Source organism: Phyllostomus hastatus, unplaced genomic scaffold (genome assembly GCF_019186645.2).
Source record: "Phyllostomus hastatus isolate PE091 unplaced genomic scaffold, TTU_PhHast_1.1 phas_contig_40, whole genome shotgun sequence".
NCBI classification, from domain to species: domain Eukaryota; kingdom Metazoa; phylum Chordata; class Mammalia; order Chiroptera; family Phyllostomidae; genus Phyllostomus; species Phyllostomus hastatus.
In genome coordinates this window covers 3,124,718-3,145,755 of record NW_025333872.1, presented here as the reverse complement: position 1 = coordinate 3,145,755, position 21,038 = coordinate 3,124,718, and the positions used below count along the sequence as shown (strand labels likewise).

At 38.0% G+C, this 21,038-nt stretch overlaps 1 protein-coding gene across 1 annotated transcript in view; it reads right to left on the bottom strand.

Annotated features, from left to right (window-relative positions):
• Positions 1 to 21,038, bottom strand: part of DNAH8 (dynein axonemal heavy chain 8) — a 302,537-nt gene that overhangs the window by 88,034 nt on the left and 193,465 nt on the right. Inside the window, exons 67-75 of the mRNA XM_045843254.1 lie at positions 19,917 to 20,084; positions 19,177 to 19,392; positions 16,224 to 16,361; positions 14,953 to 15,080; positions 14,104 to 14,275; positions 12,497 to 12,652; positions 8,503 to 8,658; positions 5,027 to 5,209; positions 1,657 to 1,762 (exon numbers count right to left, since the gene is read on the bottom strand). Coding sequence (XP_045699210.1) covers positions 1,657 to 1,762; positions 5,027 to 5,209; positions 8,503 to 8,658; positions 12,497 to 12,652; positions 14,104 to 14,275; positions 14,953 to 15,080; positions 16,224 to 16,361; positions 19,177 to 19,392; positions 19,917 to 20,084 — 1,423 coding nt within the window. The remainder of the gene's footprint in view (positions 1 to 1,656; positions 1,763 to 5,026; positions 5,210 to 8,502; positions 8,659 to 12,496; positions 12,653 to 14,103; positions 14,276 to 14,952; positions 15,081 to 16,223; positions 16,362 to 19,176; positions 19,393 to 19,916; positions 20,085 to 21,038) is intronic.

The following is a 21,038-nucleotide window of genomic DNA, read 5'->3' as shown; positions in this document are numbered from 1 at the left end:
AGCCCACAGGGTAGAAAGGCAGACCCTTAAGACACCAGAAGGCTTCTAGTCCAACTACCATCCAATGTCTGAATTCTTCTAAACATTTCTGCCAAAGGGCTTCCTCCACTCTGCCTAGAAATCTGTATTCCCCAGACAGCCCACGACTGGCCTCTAAATGTCTAAAGACAAAATCCTGTCTCCATCCACTCCCACAGGTTTCAGGTGTTCTTTATGTGACATGGCTTTCACTACATCATCATCCTGATGGTTCCCCTCAAAGCTCCCTGAGCTTGTCGGTTCAGCTGGTCTCACAGTGGAGCTGAGGCGAATGTTCCACACCGGCTTGCAGGGCAGTGGTGCACTCTCTACTCCCGCTTTAGTGGAGCAGCTGTTGCCCCTGAGCACTCTGGTCCCTCTAGGTTTCTTAACAACAGTAAATTAGGTGAACAGTGGAGATGTCTCACCAGGAGAAAAAAATCCTAATTTTAGTTTCACTCTTCAGTATTGTTTGTATTAAAAATAAGGCATTTTTAGTAAATTCCATTTTAAGATATGGAAAGACACTTTGGACATGAGGAGCTAATGGTCATAATATCCGCAAACAGCAGTGTTCTGGCCTAGCTTAGAATTTGGAGTGGTGGGCCAGTGCTGCCGGAGGGTGCAGTTACTCTGATGGGCCTGCTAGGTCTACCACAGATATCCGAACTGCAATTACCCACACAGGGAAGAGATCTAGATCCAGCACACTCCGGCTACATCAGGGGAGGAGCCCTCAGCTCTCTTCTCTAATATTTGGAATCCCCAGAGGTATCCAGATGGTGGGAGAATGAACTCACTACACCAAGAGACAGACAAGACAGCTTTGCTGGCACAGACAGTGTAATTAAGGCAGGAAAAAAGGACTTTTCCTTGAGGTCACCTTAAATGTACTGCTGGAGACTTTTTTGAGAGTCACACATAATATTCTTCCAGGAGATTAAGATTATTTTTAATCCAAGGATTAAAGTGCTGCTGGTAAGTGTTACTTATTAGACTTCTAATAAATGGTAGAATTTACATTGCAGTAATTTGCCTAATTCAGAACACTACAGTGTTTGTTGAATTTATTTCCACTGGATAAAATATTTCTACAGAATCAGAGATAGTACATCCCCAAATCAGAGTGTGCTTTAATGATCTGACTGCCCAGAGGAGAATTTATCCCTGGCTTCTAAGTGGGAGGTCAAGTCAAATCAAGAGTAAGATGGGTCTTGGGTACGCAAGTGTCTCAAACACAGATTACACACACCAGAACCCACTTTGGTAATTGTGTTTCAATGACAAATGAGAGGGTCAATCTAAAAAAAATAGATTGAGCACACTACTTTCCTTTGGACAAGCAAATTAGCCTATTATGAGTTACCTAGCTCTACTGGGAACCCTTATTTTTCTCAGAAGAGGACAATTATATCAAGAAAACTGTGTTATTCTCAAATACTGAGACTCTGTTTGCTAATTAAAAAATCAAATTCTCTGCCATCCCTCTTTAATATCCACATGGAAATTGCCTTGTTTGTTTTTGCATTGATAACTCAACTATTTCCTAAGATCTGTAATCATTAGGCCATTGAAAAGAGAGTATAAGAAATCCTTATTCAGAATCCATTATTTGACCACCTCTTAATAACACAATACCTTTTGTAGCACTTAATTTGTAGAGGAGGTTATCTTCAAGTTCTTTCATCTTCCGCTTATTAAAAGTAACATCCTCTAAAAGTTTGACCCTCTCAGACTCTAACTCCTGTTATTAAGAACCACAAAACAACATCAGAATGTTACCAATTATTATGGCAAATCCCATTTACTAGAGTTTATTATCAAATTTTAAAAGTTTAACCCAAAGTGCCTTTTGAATGAAAAGAAATTACTATCATTAGTCAACCTATCTTTCTGTATTTTTATTTCTCTGTGCAGTTTTCTTAAATTATACCCAGTAGCATTAAGTTTCCATAGCATGCACACTGGCATGCATGAGATAACCTTGCTAAAATAATTTTGCTCAATTATCCCCAGCTCCCTTTCCAGCTTTCAGTTTATTTAAATTAGAGCATCCCATTCTCTTGGACCTGTTCCCACATTGCCTCTGGGAGAAGTGCTAACTTTATTTGCAGTCAGAAGTGGTAGAAACAAGGAGGCATTAATTAATTTCAAGGAACCATGAGGCAACCCAAGCTAAATGTGAGGTCTTCACTTGGGATCTGCCTACAGGAACTCCAGATACGTGGTTTGGCATAGCCAGTTGCCAATACAAATCCATTTTTCATTATTTTGCAGCTCCTTCTACCTACCAGTGGGGCTAAATTGAATGTTTGGGAGGTATCTTTTCTACATGGATGATGCCTTTTTAAAAATTATATTCTGAAAAATTTCAAACTTTCAGAGAAGTTGCAATGAACTCTTATAAACCTATCACCTAGATGCACTGAATAACATTTTGCTTTATCAGTCTTTCTATATGTATATAACAATTATTATCACTATCGCCAAACCACTTGCCCACGCTATGATCCATTATCCTTAAAAACTTTAGCAAATTTCCCAAGAACCAAGACATTCTCTTACATAACCATAGTACAATTTTCAAACTCAGGAAATTTAACATGGGTATAATACTCTTGCTAAATGTAGAGTAAACTGAAATAGTCTCAATAGCATTCTTTATAGCACTTTTTTCTTGATCTTATACATAATCATACCTTGTACTTAGAATTGTGTCCAAAGGTGTTTTTAAACTACTTAGTTGAGAAAGTTTCTTAAAAATCTGCTTCAGAAATCCCACCACTTTCAAAAAGTTTTCCTAAACCAATCTGTCAATCAAAAGCCACAGCACAGCATCCGTCTGTATATCTGCTATGACTTGCATTACAGGCTGTGTGTAGCTTATGTCCTTCCGATTAGATTCCATACATATAAAGGGCAGGAACTTATCCTATTCATTCTCATATTTTTGACAGCACTTATCTCAAGGCTTTGCAGAAAATGGTCTCAACTGAAGAAATATTTGTTAAATTGAAGTGTGCTGAATTTAGTTCATCAACTTTATTTTACATCTGGAGAAACTGAGCACCCAGAAATATTAACTCCAAATAACATTCCAATATAATGTGCACATCTAGTGACTGACAGAGAAAGGCTTTATAGCCTTGTTGTCCAACTCCAAGACCAGTGTGCACTACCACTGCACTCTGTCAGGTCTGCAGCACTTGATGGGGTGGTGATAAAGGTCATGGCTGCGTTTCCAGGGGAATAGTTAATGAATGGTTTCCATTAAAACAGTCACCCCTGGGTGGCAGTATAGGAACACGTGGACAAAACAAGTACCCATTAGCTTCCTTTTCAGTATGATATGAAAAACAAGCACCATGGTCCAGTGGACACTGTGAGCTTTACAGCATGACCTGTAGAGTTTATGCAGGAAGTTTGGTGGGGGTGATGTGGGGGAGAAGTCCACATGTTCTTATAGGTTAAGACTCTCTTCTCTCCAGTCTCCATTTGTTCATCTGTAAAACGGAAGTATGAGGGCAGAATTGTTAGGTGGGCTAAACATTACGGTCAGGATGGCCTTCTGCAGATTAAGTGTGTGTTTTGTTTTTTCCAGCAAGATTGGGGATAGCACATCTCTGGAAGAGGAAGCTAAGGCCTAGAGGAATGAATGTGGGGTGCTCTGGGGACATGGACTGTAGCCTTAGACAGAGGAGTAGCTGGCCTTACAGAAGTTAGCACAGCCTGCACAACTGCACCAGTGAGGAATCATTCCAGAACAGACCAACAGCACCAGGCAGACCACAAAGGAAGGACTAATTTTCAGCAGTTGACATCGTGAGGCTCTAAGAGGTGATGGAGACGACAAACTGAGGGCCCATGCTCTCTCTTCCTTGCTGTAAAAGTATAACAGATTCTCTTTCTGGATTGCATAAGCCCTGGATTGCTTGTTAACTAAGATCAAACAGCTCATGAGAGTGGAAGCTGGGACTGCGCCCCTTCACTCCACCACACTGGCTGCCTTTCCAGGGCCTGCGCTAAGGGAACCAGGAACAATTTTGCTTTTCGTTTCACTGAGTCTCTCTTTCTTTGGTAGCAGTATCATTTCTCCTCCCATTTTTGAATGTCTTTCCTCTGTGTTTGTGTCCATCTATTCATATCTCTTACCTTTCCCCCTTTCCTTGTCCAGTCTTCTTTTGCCATTCTTTTTCTCACTTCTAATTTTAGGCCTCTGTGGTCTTACTATTTCTAACCTTGCCTTGTCCTTAAACCCTTAATGTTAAAATTAATTATATTTAAGCAAATATAAACTTTCTTGGATTTTATGCAAATATATTTATATGTGCAAATATATAAAATTATATTTTATGCATAATATTTAATATTTTCTAAGATTTACCCTAAATTCAAATTAGTTTAATCTTGTATTAATTTCTTAGAACCATCCAGTCTTATATTGTTGTTTATTTTATTAGAACCATCAATTATACTTAAATAAGTTCCCTGCTGAAGTGTAAATTTCACTTAATTAAAATGAAAGTATGGCTCCTTATATTATTAGATTACTAGATTATAGTAGTTGAAACTACTACAATGGTAATAATATTCAGAGGCATTTCTTTTTCTCCAGGATCCTTATTTTATTGAATTCTTCAGGTATACCCAAGACCACCCATCCACAGGACTATAGTCAACATACTCGGGTCCATACCCAAGTATGTTGACTATACCCATCCACACACGCAAGCCAACATACCCAAAGGTTTAAAGACAGATGTAGGAGGTAGAAATAGGGGTGCGTGTGTGTCTGTGTGTGTGTGTGTGTGTTTGAGGTTGGAGGAGAGATGAGTTATATGACTTCTTGACTGGACTTAAGACTGCAAAACAAATATTTATGTTAATAAAGGTAAATACGATATACTTAATTTTTTCTTGTCCATATACTTAACAATTTCCCAATACAGTTTCACATTTGCTATCATTTATTTTACATTAAAGTTCTTTACCTTAAGAGATTTATTACCTGTTTCTCTGTTAGAATTACTCTCCTTAGTAACTGATTCTCAAGTCCTTTCATCGTAACGGTGAAGTCAATGACTGATGTTTTAGCATTGATCTCAGGTGTGAAGGCAGGGTTTGGTAACTTTGTAGTAATATAAAGTTTAAATGTACTCATGATATCACATTCCTTATCACCGACTTTCACCTATATCAATTCAAATACAAAGTTTAAAAAGCATAAAGGACAGGACAAGAAATATGGGTTCTATTTAAGAAATAACTTACCAAAGGTCAGTGCTGTGAAACTTGAAGGAATTGCAAAGGAAAGTTGGAAAATTTTAATCACTGATCTTAGAGAATATAACCTGTTCCTTTAGAATAATTTAGATTTGCGGTTTTGCTTGAAGATGCTTTTAGTCATGACACCAATCAAATTAAATGAAAAAATGTATCCAAAACAAATGTTGAATAAAAGAAAACTCAGTCAAAGATCTATTTTTCCACTTGAGAAAATTGTTTTCTACTATGCAAATTTGTCCTGTTTATAGAAAGTGTCATTTCTTTTTCCATTTCACAGTCACATCTGAAGCATATTTAGCAACAGAAAGGGTTAAGAAAATTTTAAAAGAAAAAAATGCCAACATATTTTTCCAGAATGATGACATGTATCTTAAACACTACAATTTGCAGCATACTGAAAAACAACAGATTTTGCTATTTAAAACTCAGGTGGAAATTATAACATTTTTAAATAACTTAAATTTTTAATTAATCTTAATCCTGCATTTGATGGAAAACCAAGTCCTGAAGGGACCACCTTATTCTCAGGCAGCGTGCCTTCACAATGCAGATAAGAACTGGGGGTCTTTTAAAGGACCTTCAGGAATGGTGATTCTGCAACCTCCTTTGGCATATTAAACATGGCATATAAAAGAATTTGTATTATGAATAATGTTTTTCTAAATAAATCTCTTTGTCTAATAAGAAAAATTTGAATTCTTATTCACTGGTATTGATAGAATTAAGTTGTCAAAAGCAAAAAATACTCAATCAGAAATGCTGTCATAAGAAAGAAAGAAAGAAAAAGAAAGAAACCAAAGAAGCCTAGAAGTAGAGAATGACACCAATTTAAAAAGCACTTATACTGAAAACAATTATAACCAACAATTAGGAACAGGATTCCATAGCTTTCAGCAAAGTCCACGATTTTAGACTGAAAATTAATAAAGGGAGAAATGAACAAATCAATGTCCAATGTCCATAGATTTTATTAAAATGTCATTTTCTGCAGTGAGAAAATATAGGTTTTATTGTATAGATGTATATATGGCTTGCACAACCAATTTTCTTGGAGTTGCTAAAATATATATCTTTTGTGTGAAATATTAATATCTTATTATTATGAGCAATGTCTTTCCTTACTACATTATTTAGTTTCAGTGAAATGGCTACTCTTACCAAGATATCACCCTCACCCAGTATTTCTTTTTTCAGAAGCATCCCTGCTTTTTATTTTATTTTACTTTTTAAATATATTTTATTGATTATGCTATTACAGTTGTCCCATTTACCCCCTTCGCTCCTCTCCTCCTTGCACACCCTCTTCCACCCACATACCCCCCTTTAGTTCATGTCCATGTGTCATAAGTTCTTTAGCTTCTACATTTCCCATACTATTCTTACCCTCCCCGTCTATTTTCTACCTACCATCTATGCTACTTATTTTCTACTTATTACCTTTCCCCCTTTCTCCTCCTCCCACTCCCATGTTGCCAACCCTCCATGTGATCTCTATTTCTGTGATTCCGTTCCTGTTCTAGTTGTTTGCTTAGTTTTTATTTTTTTTTAGGTTCAGATAGTTGATAGTTACCAGAATGGGGAAGTTCTCTTTTATTATTTGTTCAAATAAGTTTTCCACTTGTTGCTTTTCCTCTTCCCCTTCTGGTACCTCTATAATTCAGATGTTGGAACATTTAAAGATGTCTTGGAGGTTCCTAAGCCTCTCCTCACTTTTTTGAATTCCTGTTTCTTCATTCTTTTCTGACTGGATGTTTCTTTCTTCCTTCTCATCCACTCCATTGATTTGAGTCCTAGTTTTCTTCCCATCACTATTGGTTCCCTGTGCATTTTCCTTTATTTCATTTAGAGTAGCTTTCATTTTTTCATCTAATTTGTGACCAAATTCAACCAATTCTGTGAGCATCCTGATTACCAGTGTTTTGAACTGTGCATTTGATAGGTTGGCTATCTCTTCATCATTTAGTTGTACTTTTTCTGGAGCTTTGATTTGTTCTTTTGTTTGGGACATTTTTTTTGTCTTGAAGCACCTGTTATGTAGTGAGGAGTGGAGCCTTAGGTGTTCACCAGGGCAGGGCAACTGACATTGCTGGGTTGTGACACTGTATGCGGGGAAGAGGTCTGAGAGGGAACAATGGTGCTTGCTCTGCTCTCTGCTGGATTTCAGTCACTTCCCCCGCTAACCACAAGCAAATTGGGCCCTTCTGGTGCTGATTCCCTTGTGGGTGGGTTTGTGTACGTTCTAGGACCCTGTGGGTCTCTCCACTGAACTCCTCCCTCACTCTCCTGTGAGGCTGGGTGTTTCTCCCGGCACCTCAACCTCCACAGGTGTTTTCAATCGGTGTTTTGAAGCTTTATTTTTCCACACTGGGACCCTGGGTTGCATAGTTGATCTCGCTTCCCAGTTTCACCTGGTTTATCTGCACATGAATGTGGGTCTGCTAGGCCCACCAGCCGCCTTGCTCACTGCATCCCTCCACAATCCACCATCTCGCTGGGTCCACCAACAGCTGCCTGTGTGCCCGGAGTCTACCAGCAGCCCTGCCAAGAGCCCCCTATGTCCCCTCTCCCCAACTCCGCCCCTCCTACCGGTCTGGATGAATGTGTCTACTTTAACTCCTTGGTTGTCAGACTTCCATACAGTTCAATTTTCTGTCAGTACTGGTTGTTTTTTTGTTTTTAAATTGTTGTTGTCCTTATTTTGGTTGTGTGAGGAGGCACAGTGGGTCTACCTACACCTCCATCTTGGCTGGAAGTCCATCTGTATTTTTATATATTATATATTTTCAAAGACACACTGAATATGAATTTGAAAATTATTTTTTCCAGTGTACCAAATAACTGAAAGAAATTGCCTTCACCGCTTTGCTCAAAAAGATAAGTAGATGTCACCATCGTTCTTTTTTATTTTTCCTTCCTTCTTTCCTTTTCTTTCTTCCTCCCTACTTCCTCTCTCTCTCCCTCTCCTCCTTCCTCCCTTTCCTTCATCCTCCCTCCCTCCCTCCTCTCTCTCTCCCTCCCTCCCTCCCTCCCTTCCTTCTTTCCTTCCTTCCTTCCTTCCTTCCTTCTTTCCTTCCTCCCTTTCTCTCTTCTGCCCTTTCTCTTCTTTCTCTTTCCCTCTCTTTCTTTCTTTTCTTTTCTTTCTTTCTCTCTCTCTTTCTTTCTTTCTCTCTTTCTCTCTCTTTCTTTCACAAAGCTCACCTTGAAAGTGGTGCCTGATTTAATGAAATTCTTTTCTAACACGTTATCCAGGACTGGATCCAGCTCTTCACGAATGTCCTCAATGAGAAGGGGTCTGCCCAAGGAAAGGCTGTCCTCCAAGTGTGTGCGGAAATATTTATGGTTCAGAGATGTCACCTGAAAATAAACAATTCATTACTATAGAAATGGTACAAAGAATGTGCCTCCTTCTCAGTGTAAACTAAGACTTGACTAAGAATTTTGAGGGCTGTATAGGAAGTCTTGCTTATAAAAATAGAAATAACAAAAATCAATTAGTATCAAAGCTTGGTGAGTCCCTGGATGTGAAAGCTCTGGGCATGTGGCAGGCTCTCTGGGGAGAACAAAGGGGCGTTCCTTGGGTGCATGGTCAGAGCTCTGCTCCACAGCTGGAAGAGCAGTAATAAAGAATTAACCCTTTTACACTTACATACTACAACCACTCAGAGAAAGCAAAGTAACTTGCATACTTGTGATGTTCATTATTTCTCAGGACTCCTGTGAGATGATTTTAAAAAATAAGCATAAGATTGTCAGAAGTGATATAATGAGTCAAACCAAGGGTTCATCCACCTATTCTCTCTCTAGCAGTGGCACAATGGCTGAATATGATAGATACTTGCCAACCTGAAGACTATACATTCACTTTTTACTTTCTTGTAAAATATAAAAAATATTCTTATAAAATACAAGAAAAATATTTTAATTAGAATTCTCAATGCCTAGTAGAGTCACCCGCTCATAGACCAATGTTTCTTATTAGTTAGAATAGACACACAGGGCTGATCTTCGCATGAGCCAGTTTCCTTTGAACTCCTACTTCTCCTGTCATCTTTCCCCCAGCCTGAGTGTGAGGATTCTGGAAGGTCGAGTCCTCAGCTCTCTGTCTCCTTACAGCCTATCCTCTGAATTCAACTACTGACTTTATGCTACTATGAGTGCTCATCTTAAGATTCAAGGAAGATCCACTGGGCCAGCAAGTGATTAGAAGAGTGGAATTAAAAACTATTACTTCTGACTTGCTGTGAAAACAAGAGGTGGAATTGAAAAATTAAATAAGTACACCTTTTTCCTGTTTTGATAAAAAGGAAATAACTAAAACAAAAATCTCACACATGAATTCCCCCCTCCCATGGAGAGCTCTTTTTAACACAAATGCTGTGCTATGAAAGGCCTTACTATGAGTTGATAAGGTAAAAGAATCTAAACAGAGAGCTTTAACTAGCTTATTAAACAAGATAAAACAAGGTCCCAATAAGACTAAATGTAATTGTCCTGCTCTATTTCCCAAGAAATAAATTCTATTTTTGTGATTTCCTTCCCAAGTGTGATGGTTAATTTTATGTGTCAACTTAAAGGATGGACTAAAGAATGCTCAGATAGCTGAAAAATGTTATTTCAGGGTCTATCTGTGAGGGTTTTTTCAGAAGAGATTAGCATTTGAATTGGTAGACTGAGTAAAGAAGATCGCCCTCACCAGTGTTAGTGGGGGGGATCATCTGATCCTTGGAGAACAAGGTGGAGGAAGGGTAAATTGGCCCTTGGCTTGAGTTGAAATAACCATCTTCTGCCCTAGGATATCAGCTCTTGACCCTTTGGCCTTTGGACTCAGACTGGGACTTATACCATTGGCTTACACGGTTCTCTGGCCTTCGGAGTCTGAACTAGAACAACACCCCCAGCTTTCCTGGACCTCCACCTTGCAGATTGTGGGACTTCCCAGCCTCCATAATCCCATGAGCCAATCTCTCATAATAAATCGTTCTATATATCTATATACAGATATCCTATTATTTCTGTTTATCTGGAGAACCCTAATACACTAAGTTAAGAAATAATAGTTTTCAACTTGTTCATTTATTTAAGATTACCTTTTATCATCTTCAGATCTTTTATAAACTTGAAATCACACCATATAGTCAGAATTTCAGGTTTAGTTCACTTGATCTTTCTTGTACAGAAACACTGTGTGGTAGCCACCACTAGACCCTGGGTCATCTGCACAGATACAAGGTGACCACTGGGTTCTTTATAGGGGAACCTGGGGGACAGCTTCCCTTTCCAGAAGTCTGCACTGTAGGTCCTGGAGAGGACACTGAAGGTGGCCTCTGCACAGTTGTCAGGTGAAGTGCAACCCTGGAATTTAACATTTATAAAGTTCTTCATTTTTCATTTTGTTTTCCTTCTCAAATCAAGAAATACCAAATTTTGTTTCATTTTGTTTTCATTTATGTGTTTGTTCATGTGCTGATTCACATATTCAGAAAAATCATGTCTTCTGAGTAAGGAGAATATATTTTCAATCTGCATATATTTTAGCAGTAGATAGTTTTTAAAATATGAAAGTGTCTCTAGCATATGCCTGTTGCTTCTTCAAGAGGGTTCCTGGGTCTGAATTATATCAGGAAAGACATTACCGAAGACTATTCAGTAGTCTTCTAAGGAGGCTTAGATCAGGAAATAAGAAAATATGCGCAGGGAGATCAACAGCCAGAGGCAAGAGGACTGGAATAAGGGACAAATTACAGTTCAGTTGGATCCAGACAACTGAGTTAGCAGGAGTGCACTCCCCTGTGAATGTGGGTCCTCAGAAGCTGCCTTCCCACTACCTCCATTTCCCTTCACTCTTCCCCTCCATTTACACTCTGACCCTTACCAGGATTTCTCTGGGTTGTCTAAGTAAGCATAGACTGATGCATTGTGTTCTGGAGTATTAATGAGGTGGGGCTACCTTAGGGGTGCTCATGAACACGAGGCAGTGTCCACCTGCCTGCTAAGCAATGATCTCAGAAGGAAATCTTTCAGTATCTCACCATTAAATATGGTGTCTGCTGTAGGCCTTTTGTAAATGCTCTTTATATGACATTCTATTTTTAGTTTTCTGGAAGTTCTATCATAAATGGGTGTTTAATTTACCAAGTGCTTTTTCTGCATTTATCAAGATGACCACATGATTCTTCTGTATTTTTTCCTATAATGATGACATACTTTGATTAACTCCTTTAAATTCAATAAATATCATAATTTGTATTCTATATAAAGAACTGTACAGAAAATATAAAAATTGGGTAAAGCCATAAACCTGGCCAGGGAGAAGTTTATGGTACAGTAGAGATAAAAGAAAAATCTGAAAAAATAATAATTCCAGACAGACTCTAAACCCACAGCAGAAAGACAAATAAGATATTATGAGGAATCAGGACATGCTGTCTTAAGCTGAGGACACAAAAAAGTCTTTATGAAGGTGGCATAGATGTGGACTTTGAAGAATATTTAAGATTTTTATCTGTGATATAAATAAAGTGGGCAGTAGGGTATAGAAAGACATTCCTACAATGATGACACACTTTGATTAATTCCCTTAAATAAATATAATAATTTATATTCTGTATAAAGAATAGAAAAGACTATTCTCATTAGTAGAAATAGTACAAGCAAAAATATGGATCCCGGAGGCTTAGAACAGTGTCCAGGAAACAATGAATGGTCCATATTAGTAGCTGAATTAAAGTATCAATGGTAACAAGATCCCCAAGGGAGTGCTGGAATCCTGCCCTTTGTGCACCCCTACCTTAAAGTTAACAACTTATTAGACTTCAGCTCTACTATTAGACTCTAGTACGCTATGGGAATACCAAGTGTCTGAGCTAGGTTGGCCCAAGTGGCCTGAATCATGAATTCTTTTGTTGCTTTCCTGTAAACCCACACCCAAGGCCCAGAATAAAAGCCATATCCAACCTTGGGAAAAGCAACAGAGCCAGGGAAATGGACAGAGAGGGGAAGAGTGAGATTAACAGAGAGAACAAAAGAGAGAAAATATCAAAGCCTTTGCCCCAAATCCCTGTTACAAAACTCAAGTGTGTAAATCAACAACCAATTAGAGAGATGACAGCTTTATGGCTAGAGAATTCAACAATAATTTGGGGTAATTTTCATGATTTTAAGATTACTTTCTCCTGTACCAAAGGGTAAATACCTGCAGGTCATTTTCTTTTTCCTTTGATTTAATCCAAGTTTTGCCTTGAGTTTGTGGATCTATAAGAAGTGGGTATCTGGTGGCCTTTGTCACAATAATGCCATTCTGAATTGACAGGTCATCTCCTGGTAATCCCTGCAGTCCCCACTCGCCAATCTGAGTAACAAGAAATGGATATGGCCATTCAAAGGAGAACAAGAATGCTTTCGTTAGTAATTAAAAGTACCATGATACAAAAAAACTTGAAATTTGCAGTTATATTTTTCCATTGAGAGTATGCAACAGGTACCTAGGAAAAAAAAATCCCTAACTTGTAAATGTGAACGAAGTAATATTAAATTTTAAAAAACAAATGTATCATATAATAAATCCTTTCTCTAATAATTCAAGGCTAGGTTTAGTCCTGCATGTTGCATTTTCATGCTTATGAGGAAATATTGTTAAATTGACCACATGAAACATGGTTGCCGAACATGCAGAGAACACAGGGGCTTGAAATATGGTGACACTGGCTTTGCGAGTGGGACCCAGATGGGCTGGAGTTAGCCAAGATACTGAATACAGATGGTAAGATGTCAGAGAAGATAAGCCCCAGGATAAGCCTCTGAAACTTCCCCTTTCAGCTCTTTGGTTCAGCTTTCATAGTGTATAGGGACTGCACAGCTGGAGGCAGAGAAGTTAGGGGAAATGAGATATTGTACTGGCAGGAGCTCATCAATGACATTAAAAATATATTTCCTTTCCGAATTAAGAGGGAATTGCCCTGCTGCCTTCCCATGGTCAGTAAAACCACCTGAAATCCAATGAACCAACCAGCCTCCATTTTGTTAAATTATCCCAGCACCTTCAAAGGCTATAATTGGTAAAGAATACCCTGGCCCACTTAGCCTCATCAATGACCCATTGCATCTTCAATACATTACCTAGTCCCTATTGGGACTAGTGCAACATTGTTTGAATTGGAAAAGATTAATTTTTCAGTTGTAAATAGAGATAACATGAAATTAATAGCATGCCACCTCTAAGGCAACTGGGGAGCATATTCACAAATCAGAAAAGCAGCTCATGAATACAAATTGCCTGGAAAGCATTTAATACCACAGAAGCTCTGTAAAGTTTACTGAAAATTGACAGAGGCATCAAATTCCCAAGAAGGAAGGTTACCGTGGTAGGTCACGCTATCACTCAGCAATGCAGAACGTGCTGCTGTGTTGGACACTAATAAAGCATTGCTAATGACCAAAAGAAGGTTAGTAACAGTACTTACGGCCTAGCTGATGTCTATATTTGCCTAACGTGTTTGAGAGTGCAATTTAACAGGACTGGTGTAAATACTGAAGGGTTATAAGAAGAGCTCAGTATCAGCAAATCTGTAACTCACAAATAATCATTTAGTTCATAGCAATGGAACTGATATTAATTTGTAAGCAGGGTTTCTTACAATGAAAAGAAACTTTTATGCAACAAAGGAAATTCATTTTTGGTGCTCACAGGCATTTTGAAAGCAATCTTTTCAATTAAATGAAAAAGCAAACAAATTTGGTGAACCTTTAGTAAGAAATAAAATGAGACTGAAATTCAAATATTGTGAGGAAAGTAACACTTACTGTTGGAGGATCCACCAACATTGAAATAAGATTCAGGTTTTCAGTGAAAGGAATTTTCCGTGCTCTCATCTCCATCTCCCATTGATCTTTAAGCAAATAGTTCCTAAATATCTGATTGAAAGGACCAAGGTAGGAAAGGAATCCAGTGCACAGCAATATATCACCTACGAGTCTGTTAAGGAAAAAACACATCATCACCTACCACAGTTGAAGCTCTCACATTAGGGAGTTCGAAAGGCCACAGCAGTTTTGTTTCATTATGAATCCTTCTTTGCTCCCTGCCCTTGGAAGCCAGATATGGCAGAGACCATGCAAAGAGCAGCAGCAATGGCCATATTTGGGAGGTCGGGGAGCAAGACAGAAGGCTCCTGCTGAAGCCACAGGTCCAGAGCTTTGACTCCCAGGGGAGGAAAAGATCCTGTTCCTCACCCATGGCTGGTCCTGTTCAGAATCATTCTTGGTTAGACTATTTTTCTTTCTCATTCCCCTCTCTGAGCTTTCTGAGCACACCAATGGTAAAAGATAGACCAACAGAGCAAGCCCATAGATTGTCCTGGCAAATCCAGACTGTATGTGAAGCATTCTCACTGAAAACCCACACTGCTGAACCAAAATTGAGACTCAAAGTGCTTCACAAAATGTTCTTGCCTCTTTGACTGAGAGTGTGTCACTTAAGCTGTAGGCAGTTTCTCAGATGGTGGGATTCAGAAACGGATATTTGGAAACAAAGGAGAAACGCTTCTCATGGGGATTTGGATTTTATGTTCTCTAATGGGACAAAGAGGTGGCATTTGCGGTGGTGCCAAAGATGGAGAGCAGAGCGAGTATAACAAAGACCAAAATTTGTACCTATTAATCTGAGCTTTGAACTCTTTACTTTGCTGAGTCCATCGGACTTTTTCTCCACTTAGTCCATCGATGAGAGTGGAAGCTGCCTGCATCTTTTTCCGGCACGTATCGGCATCATTAAGCAAATCCTACATTCATAAAGGAAGAATGCCTCAAAGAACTTTTTAAATTGCTGATTAAATATCCATTATATCCACATGTAAAGATAGATGGAAGAATTTCTTAATGTGCACAATAAGTATAATTTAAAAATACAGTGTGAGTGAAACTTTACATATTAAATTCTGGTAACTTATTCCGTATATAGTTATTTTACATTACAAAATTTCAAGAAAAGCACATAAATTAAAGTAGTATTTCTATTAAAAATTTCAAAATAGAATCAAATCAGTTCAAATATACTATTTTAAATCTTTGATTTGATAATTCTGAATTCTTTGCAATTCACCAAGATTTTTTCCCAGAAAAATCCTGCACAACAGCCATGTGCTGTAGGCAGCTTGTGTCTGTCCACAAAAGCCAATTGTTAGATTTTCAGGAAACCTGTGTGCTGGTGTTAAATGTGTGTGTTAAACAGTCATTGTTAAAAATTAAATTATATAAACTTATAATTAAACAAATTACATTAAAAGGAAAGGTAAAGTAACCAAAACACATTACTTCCTAATTATTTACTAGGTTTTAGTATTGCCTAGGTGAGGTTATTTCAGTCCACTGTGTCAGCACGGTGGAAATCATACCTAATGGTGTGCTGTTGCCTAGGTTTTTCCAAGTCTGGGTTCAGCGTCATCACACTGACAGCTTAAAAATGGCAGTGAGAGGAGTAACTAGATCACAGAAAGCAGCAAACCCTGCAAACAGGACTTTCTTCTTCTCCAGGCCCCTGCCCCTCACAAGCTGACGGCTGAGCACTTTATCAGACCACCACCACTTACAACCTACCTCAGAGGTCATATCAGGATCCCCATTTGATGGATAACTGAGGTCAAGTGCCCTCAACTGCATAATTAATAAGTGCATGAGCTGGACCTGAAACTAGTTTCTGTCAAGTGAGTCCTCTTTAGGTATGACATCACAGCTTCCTCTTATAGAAAGTGATTATTAAAAAAGAATTTGAAGTGTTAAAGATCCAAAATAAGTAGACACTGCTAGTGAGTAAGAGCATTCAGGTAAATTTTTTGTCACAGACATTTACCTAATTTCTAAATACAACACATACTTGTTTAACTTGACAGTACATTGTTTCAGTAATTTGGGGTCTTTAATCTCACCATTTTCTCATTCATGGCTGCATCAAATTTTGCTTGTACTTTATCCAGCTCAGCTTGTTTCTCATCAAGCAGTGCCTGTGCCTTCCCCAGCTCAGCATTAGCAACTGCTAAACGGCCCTCTTGCTTGGCCAGGTTAGCCTTAGAAGGAAGAAGAGGTGATTAGTGTAGAGCTGTATTAGCACTGCAAGACAGTTGTGACAGTAGATTACATAATTTTGCCCTAAATGGTTTGGAGGTCATCTATTTCAGTGTTTTTAGCTGGGGAAGCAGAGGGTCTTAAAGATACTTCATTTATGTATTTTTCTTTTAATTATTAATGTTACATATAGAAAACATGAAAAATGCAACCATGTATAGGAAGGAGAACAAAATTACCCTTCAGTTTACCTAGAGACAGTCTGTGAGTATTGTGTTAAGAAGCTGACAACTAGCATTTTGATTATTTTTCCACCTAATATAGTCAATCATTTCCCTGTCCTTAAAAACCTTTTCATGAACATCGTTATATGGCTGCACCATACCCTGCAATTTGTATGTATCATCATTTATGTAATCTTTTCTGTACTTTTAGACATTTCTTTTTTCATTTTTAATTATTATAAATAATGCTGTGGTAAGTACTATTGGGTATGTAAACATTTTGGATGGTTTCCTTCCTTGGTATAAATTCTTGGAAGTGAAATTACTGTAACAGTAGTTTTTCATCTTTTCCTAAGTCCTATAACATGGTAATTACATTTTCTTATAACTATAAAGTACTTAATCAGCAAAGTAAGATAGCTCCAGAGACTTCTGGCATAGAAGTTTTTTGATCACTTTCTGATTTTCTTTCTCAATATTTCATTTATTTAAATTTAGCCATTTCCCCCAGGGGGAAATTCCCCCCAGGAAATTTTCATTTCATTTATATTTTCCAATGCATTTACATATAACTGTGCAAAATCTGCTTTTTAACTATTTAAATCTACATGTCTGTGATTATATGGATTTATTCTTCTATTCTCATTTGTTCTATATTTTCTTCTTGATTAGATTTTCTAAGGTCATATCTCTGATATTTTGTTTTTGTAAAGCATCAGTTTTTAGATGTACTCATTTATTCTACTTTTCTCTTTTCTCCTTTCTCTTTAATGTTATTTATATTAGCTCTATTCTGCTTTCCTTAAATTTTTTGTATATGTATTCTTGTAAGTGAGTATGTATTGGATTTACTTTCTTTGATTCATTTAAGGAAAGAAAATGTACTACTTTACCACATCACAAAAGCTTTGGTAACTAGTTTTTTGTCATCATTCTCTAAATAGAAGTGACTTTTTTTTAATGTAAGCTTTCTAATTTTATTGCTTATTATCAAAGAATGAGGTCTCAGCCCTCATTCTGGCCGGGTAGCTCAGCTGGATGGAGCATTGTCCCAATGTGCCAAGGTTGCAGGTTCCAACCCAGTCAGGGTACATAGAAGGATCAACCAATGAATGCATAAATGAGTGGAACAACAAATTAATGTTTCTCTCTCTCACTTTCTCTCTATCCTTTCTCTCTCTTTCTCCACTTCCCTCCCTTCCTCTCTCTCTCTAAAAGTCAATCTTAAAAAAAGAATGAGGCCTTGGCAATTTTTGCTTCTGAGAATTAAATCAGGGTCTTCTTTTAGTATTGAACATCATCAATTTTTGTAACTGTTTCTTTGTTTATATTTAAAAAAGTTCAATGTAGCAAATCAACCTTAAAAATAATATAGGTAAAATCTCTGTGTAAATATTAATTTATGCCTACTCAAGATTCACTACATAATTTGCAGGGCCCAGTGCAAAATAGAAACATGGGATCCCTTGTTAAATATTAAGAACTTCAAGAGAATGACAGTAAAGCATTAAGCCAAGCACAAGCCCTTAACACAGGACCCTGTGTATACAGGTCACACACCCACAAAGCCAGGCCTGTGGCACCAGGTCTGTGCTAGATCGATACTGTGGGCCACAACCTAAAATTACAACATTATTTTTATTAATCTCCAGTTCACATAATAGATTTTGTTTTATGTGACTTAATACTATTTTATTTATTGCATAAGACATTATTACAATTAAGTCTCACTGTGGACTTAATTGTTAAGAATCAACATTTTTACCAATAAAAATGATGGCTGTTTTAGGCCTTTTTTTCTTGAATTCTAACATTTATAGTAACATTTTTTTCTTGGTATATTTTTGTTTTGGTGTTTTGATATAGTCTCACCATTACCCTTTGTTAAAACTTTCTTGCTTTTTATTTATTTTCTACTTGTTTTGAAGCATGGAGTGTAAAGAGGCAGTCACTTCTATAAAACTTATCATAAAAACCAGTAACCCTCTCCCCCTTCCTCCGCTTTCCATTCCACAGAGCGACCACTTTCAACTCTTTTAGCCTTACAGGGCTGGGGTTGGGCAGCGGAGGTTGTGTTTGTCTGGGTGGTATCTTTTATGACTCCTTTGCATTCCTGAGAAAGCTTTTTGTTCCCTCAGACATGAAGGACAGTCTGGCCCAGTGTAGGGGTGTAGGGGGGAGGGTGTGTGTGTGCACGCATGTGTGCGCGCGCGTGCATTGTTTACCCTTCAATATTTAAACCGTATCCTTGAGAATGTCTTTTTGTTCCCCCACACATGTAGGGCAGCTTGGCCAGATATTGAATTCTTGGACCACTGCAATTTCCTCCTCAGTACTCTTTGCACATGTTTTTTCATTATTTTCTAGTATTTAGGATTAACGAGTTGGCTTCAGTTCCTTGTCTGAGATGTCCAAAACATATAACAGATATAAAAAGAATGAGAAACTGAGATGACATACAGAAAAAAGGAAAAACTTGGTAACAAGGGCATCTACCTTTGTTAGTCAAATTATGCTTTGTTTTTAAATAGCAGTCATATTAATGCTTGATTTTACTAAACTGATTTACTCGGAGAAAGATGGAAATTTTTACCTTCAGAGGCAATACTTCTCTATTGATGCCATAAAATGTTGCCATAGCAAGTGTCCAAGACAGCAGACCAGCCACATTCCCACAGACTTTTTTGGCACTTTCAAAAGTGTAATCATCCATGTTAAAATATGGCTGTAGTAACTCTACAGTCTCTTCATTAATAGTGTCCTTGGGGAACTGCTGAAGGCTCCACAGGAATCCTGTCGCACTCATCAACTGAAAAACAGTACTGCAACCTGTAAGTTCTGAAACAAGATAAATACTTCTTTTCTGAGTTAGTAGGTGCTTCTAAATTGATTTTTAAAAAAGAACTAACAGTTGATTTTCTCTAAACACACAAATCAAGACTATGACAGTAGTCAACCTAAATCTGTAAATACAAACTGCCTTCTCATTTCCATGGCGAAACAGTAAAAATAAAAGCTACTTACGTTTCCTGCCAGGTGGGTGCATCTCAGTGCCGCCAACCACACAGACCTCCATTTGGAGACTGGGTGGGGTTGCCGCCCAGTCAACGCTGTGCCCACACTAGCCACTGGTCCTGAACAGATTTTATAAAAAGGAAGCATTCAGCCTAAGAATCTTTCCCTACTTATGCTTTGGGAGATGCAGATTAAGATAAAACTATTCAATACATAACGGTCGATTTTTATGTGCCAGCTTGTCTGGTCTACATTGAGTGTCCTGGGATAAGGGCACCAACGGACCTCACAGGGCCTACAAAAGTAGATTTTACTTACTTTTAATGACTCTCCCCATGATGGCTTACAGCACGGTTTTTCTGGGTCCATAGTAACAGGGTCAATTTTCTTTTGAAATAGTAACAGAACGCAGTCCATGATTCTCATAATAAGATGCGGGGGCTTTGCAAGCTTCCTGACTGTGGCAATATCATTTGGTTTGATAGTCTGTTTTGGGAGTTAGAAATCAATATATTTTTTTGTTAAGTAGTATTCATAGTCATATGGAAATCTAATACTTTTAAATAACTAAAGTAGAAAACTTTAAAATGTACCTTCCCCAAACCCTGACATTATCTCCTCAAGGGTCTGCATTCTGAGATTTTTTTCCTAATAGCTCTTCTGTCCTAGAATGGTGATTCTAGGATTTTTGTTTGTTTTCATTCTTTTTCTTATGTTGCCCAGAACTAATTTTTTAGCATATCACTACTGTTCACTGCCCACCAGCCCAGACCTTTGTTAGCAACAAACCTCACTCATGGGTAATATTTAGATAACTTGCATCTTGAAATCACAGAGTCTATATTATGTGTAGATAATAAAATAGGACAAAGGCCCTGAGAGCAGAAGCCTCACTTTTGGTCTTCATTTTGAGGGCTGCACTATCTTTGGAAGTGGGGAGGAATTCAAGAGAGACATGAGAAGTTATTATATGGCTAATGAAAATATTTTTTAAAGTTTCTATATGTGAGTTGGGTTTAGAATAAGTCATTACCAGATATTCAAAGCAAGAAGGACTGGGATATCCAAGTTGGAGGTGCAGGTAGATGCATGTTGTCTCCTCAGGACAAAAGAAGGACAAAAACAAACAAAAAAAATGAAAACAAAAAAACAGAACTGCCAGAAAATCGAACTATATAAAGTCCAACAACCAAGGAATTAAAGAAGAAATATTCATCCAGACTGGTAGGAGGGGCTGATGTGAAGCCTTCGTGGCTGGAAGACCTCAGTGGGCAAGGCAGTGGCTGGTGATCCCACACTTGCATGAGGATAAACTAGGGGGAACAACTGAGGAGCAAAAGAAACTGCAAAACCCAGGGTTCTAGCAAAGGAAAAGAAAGTCTCAAAACCTCTGGTGTTAAAAACCTGTAGGTTTGTAGTGGCAGGAGAAACTCCCAGCCT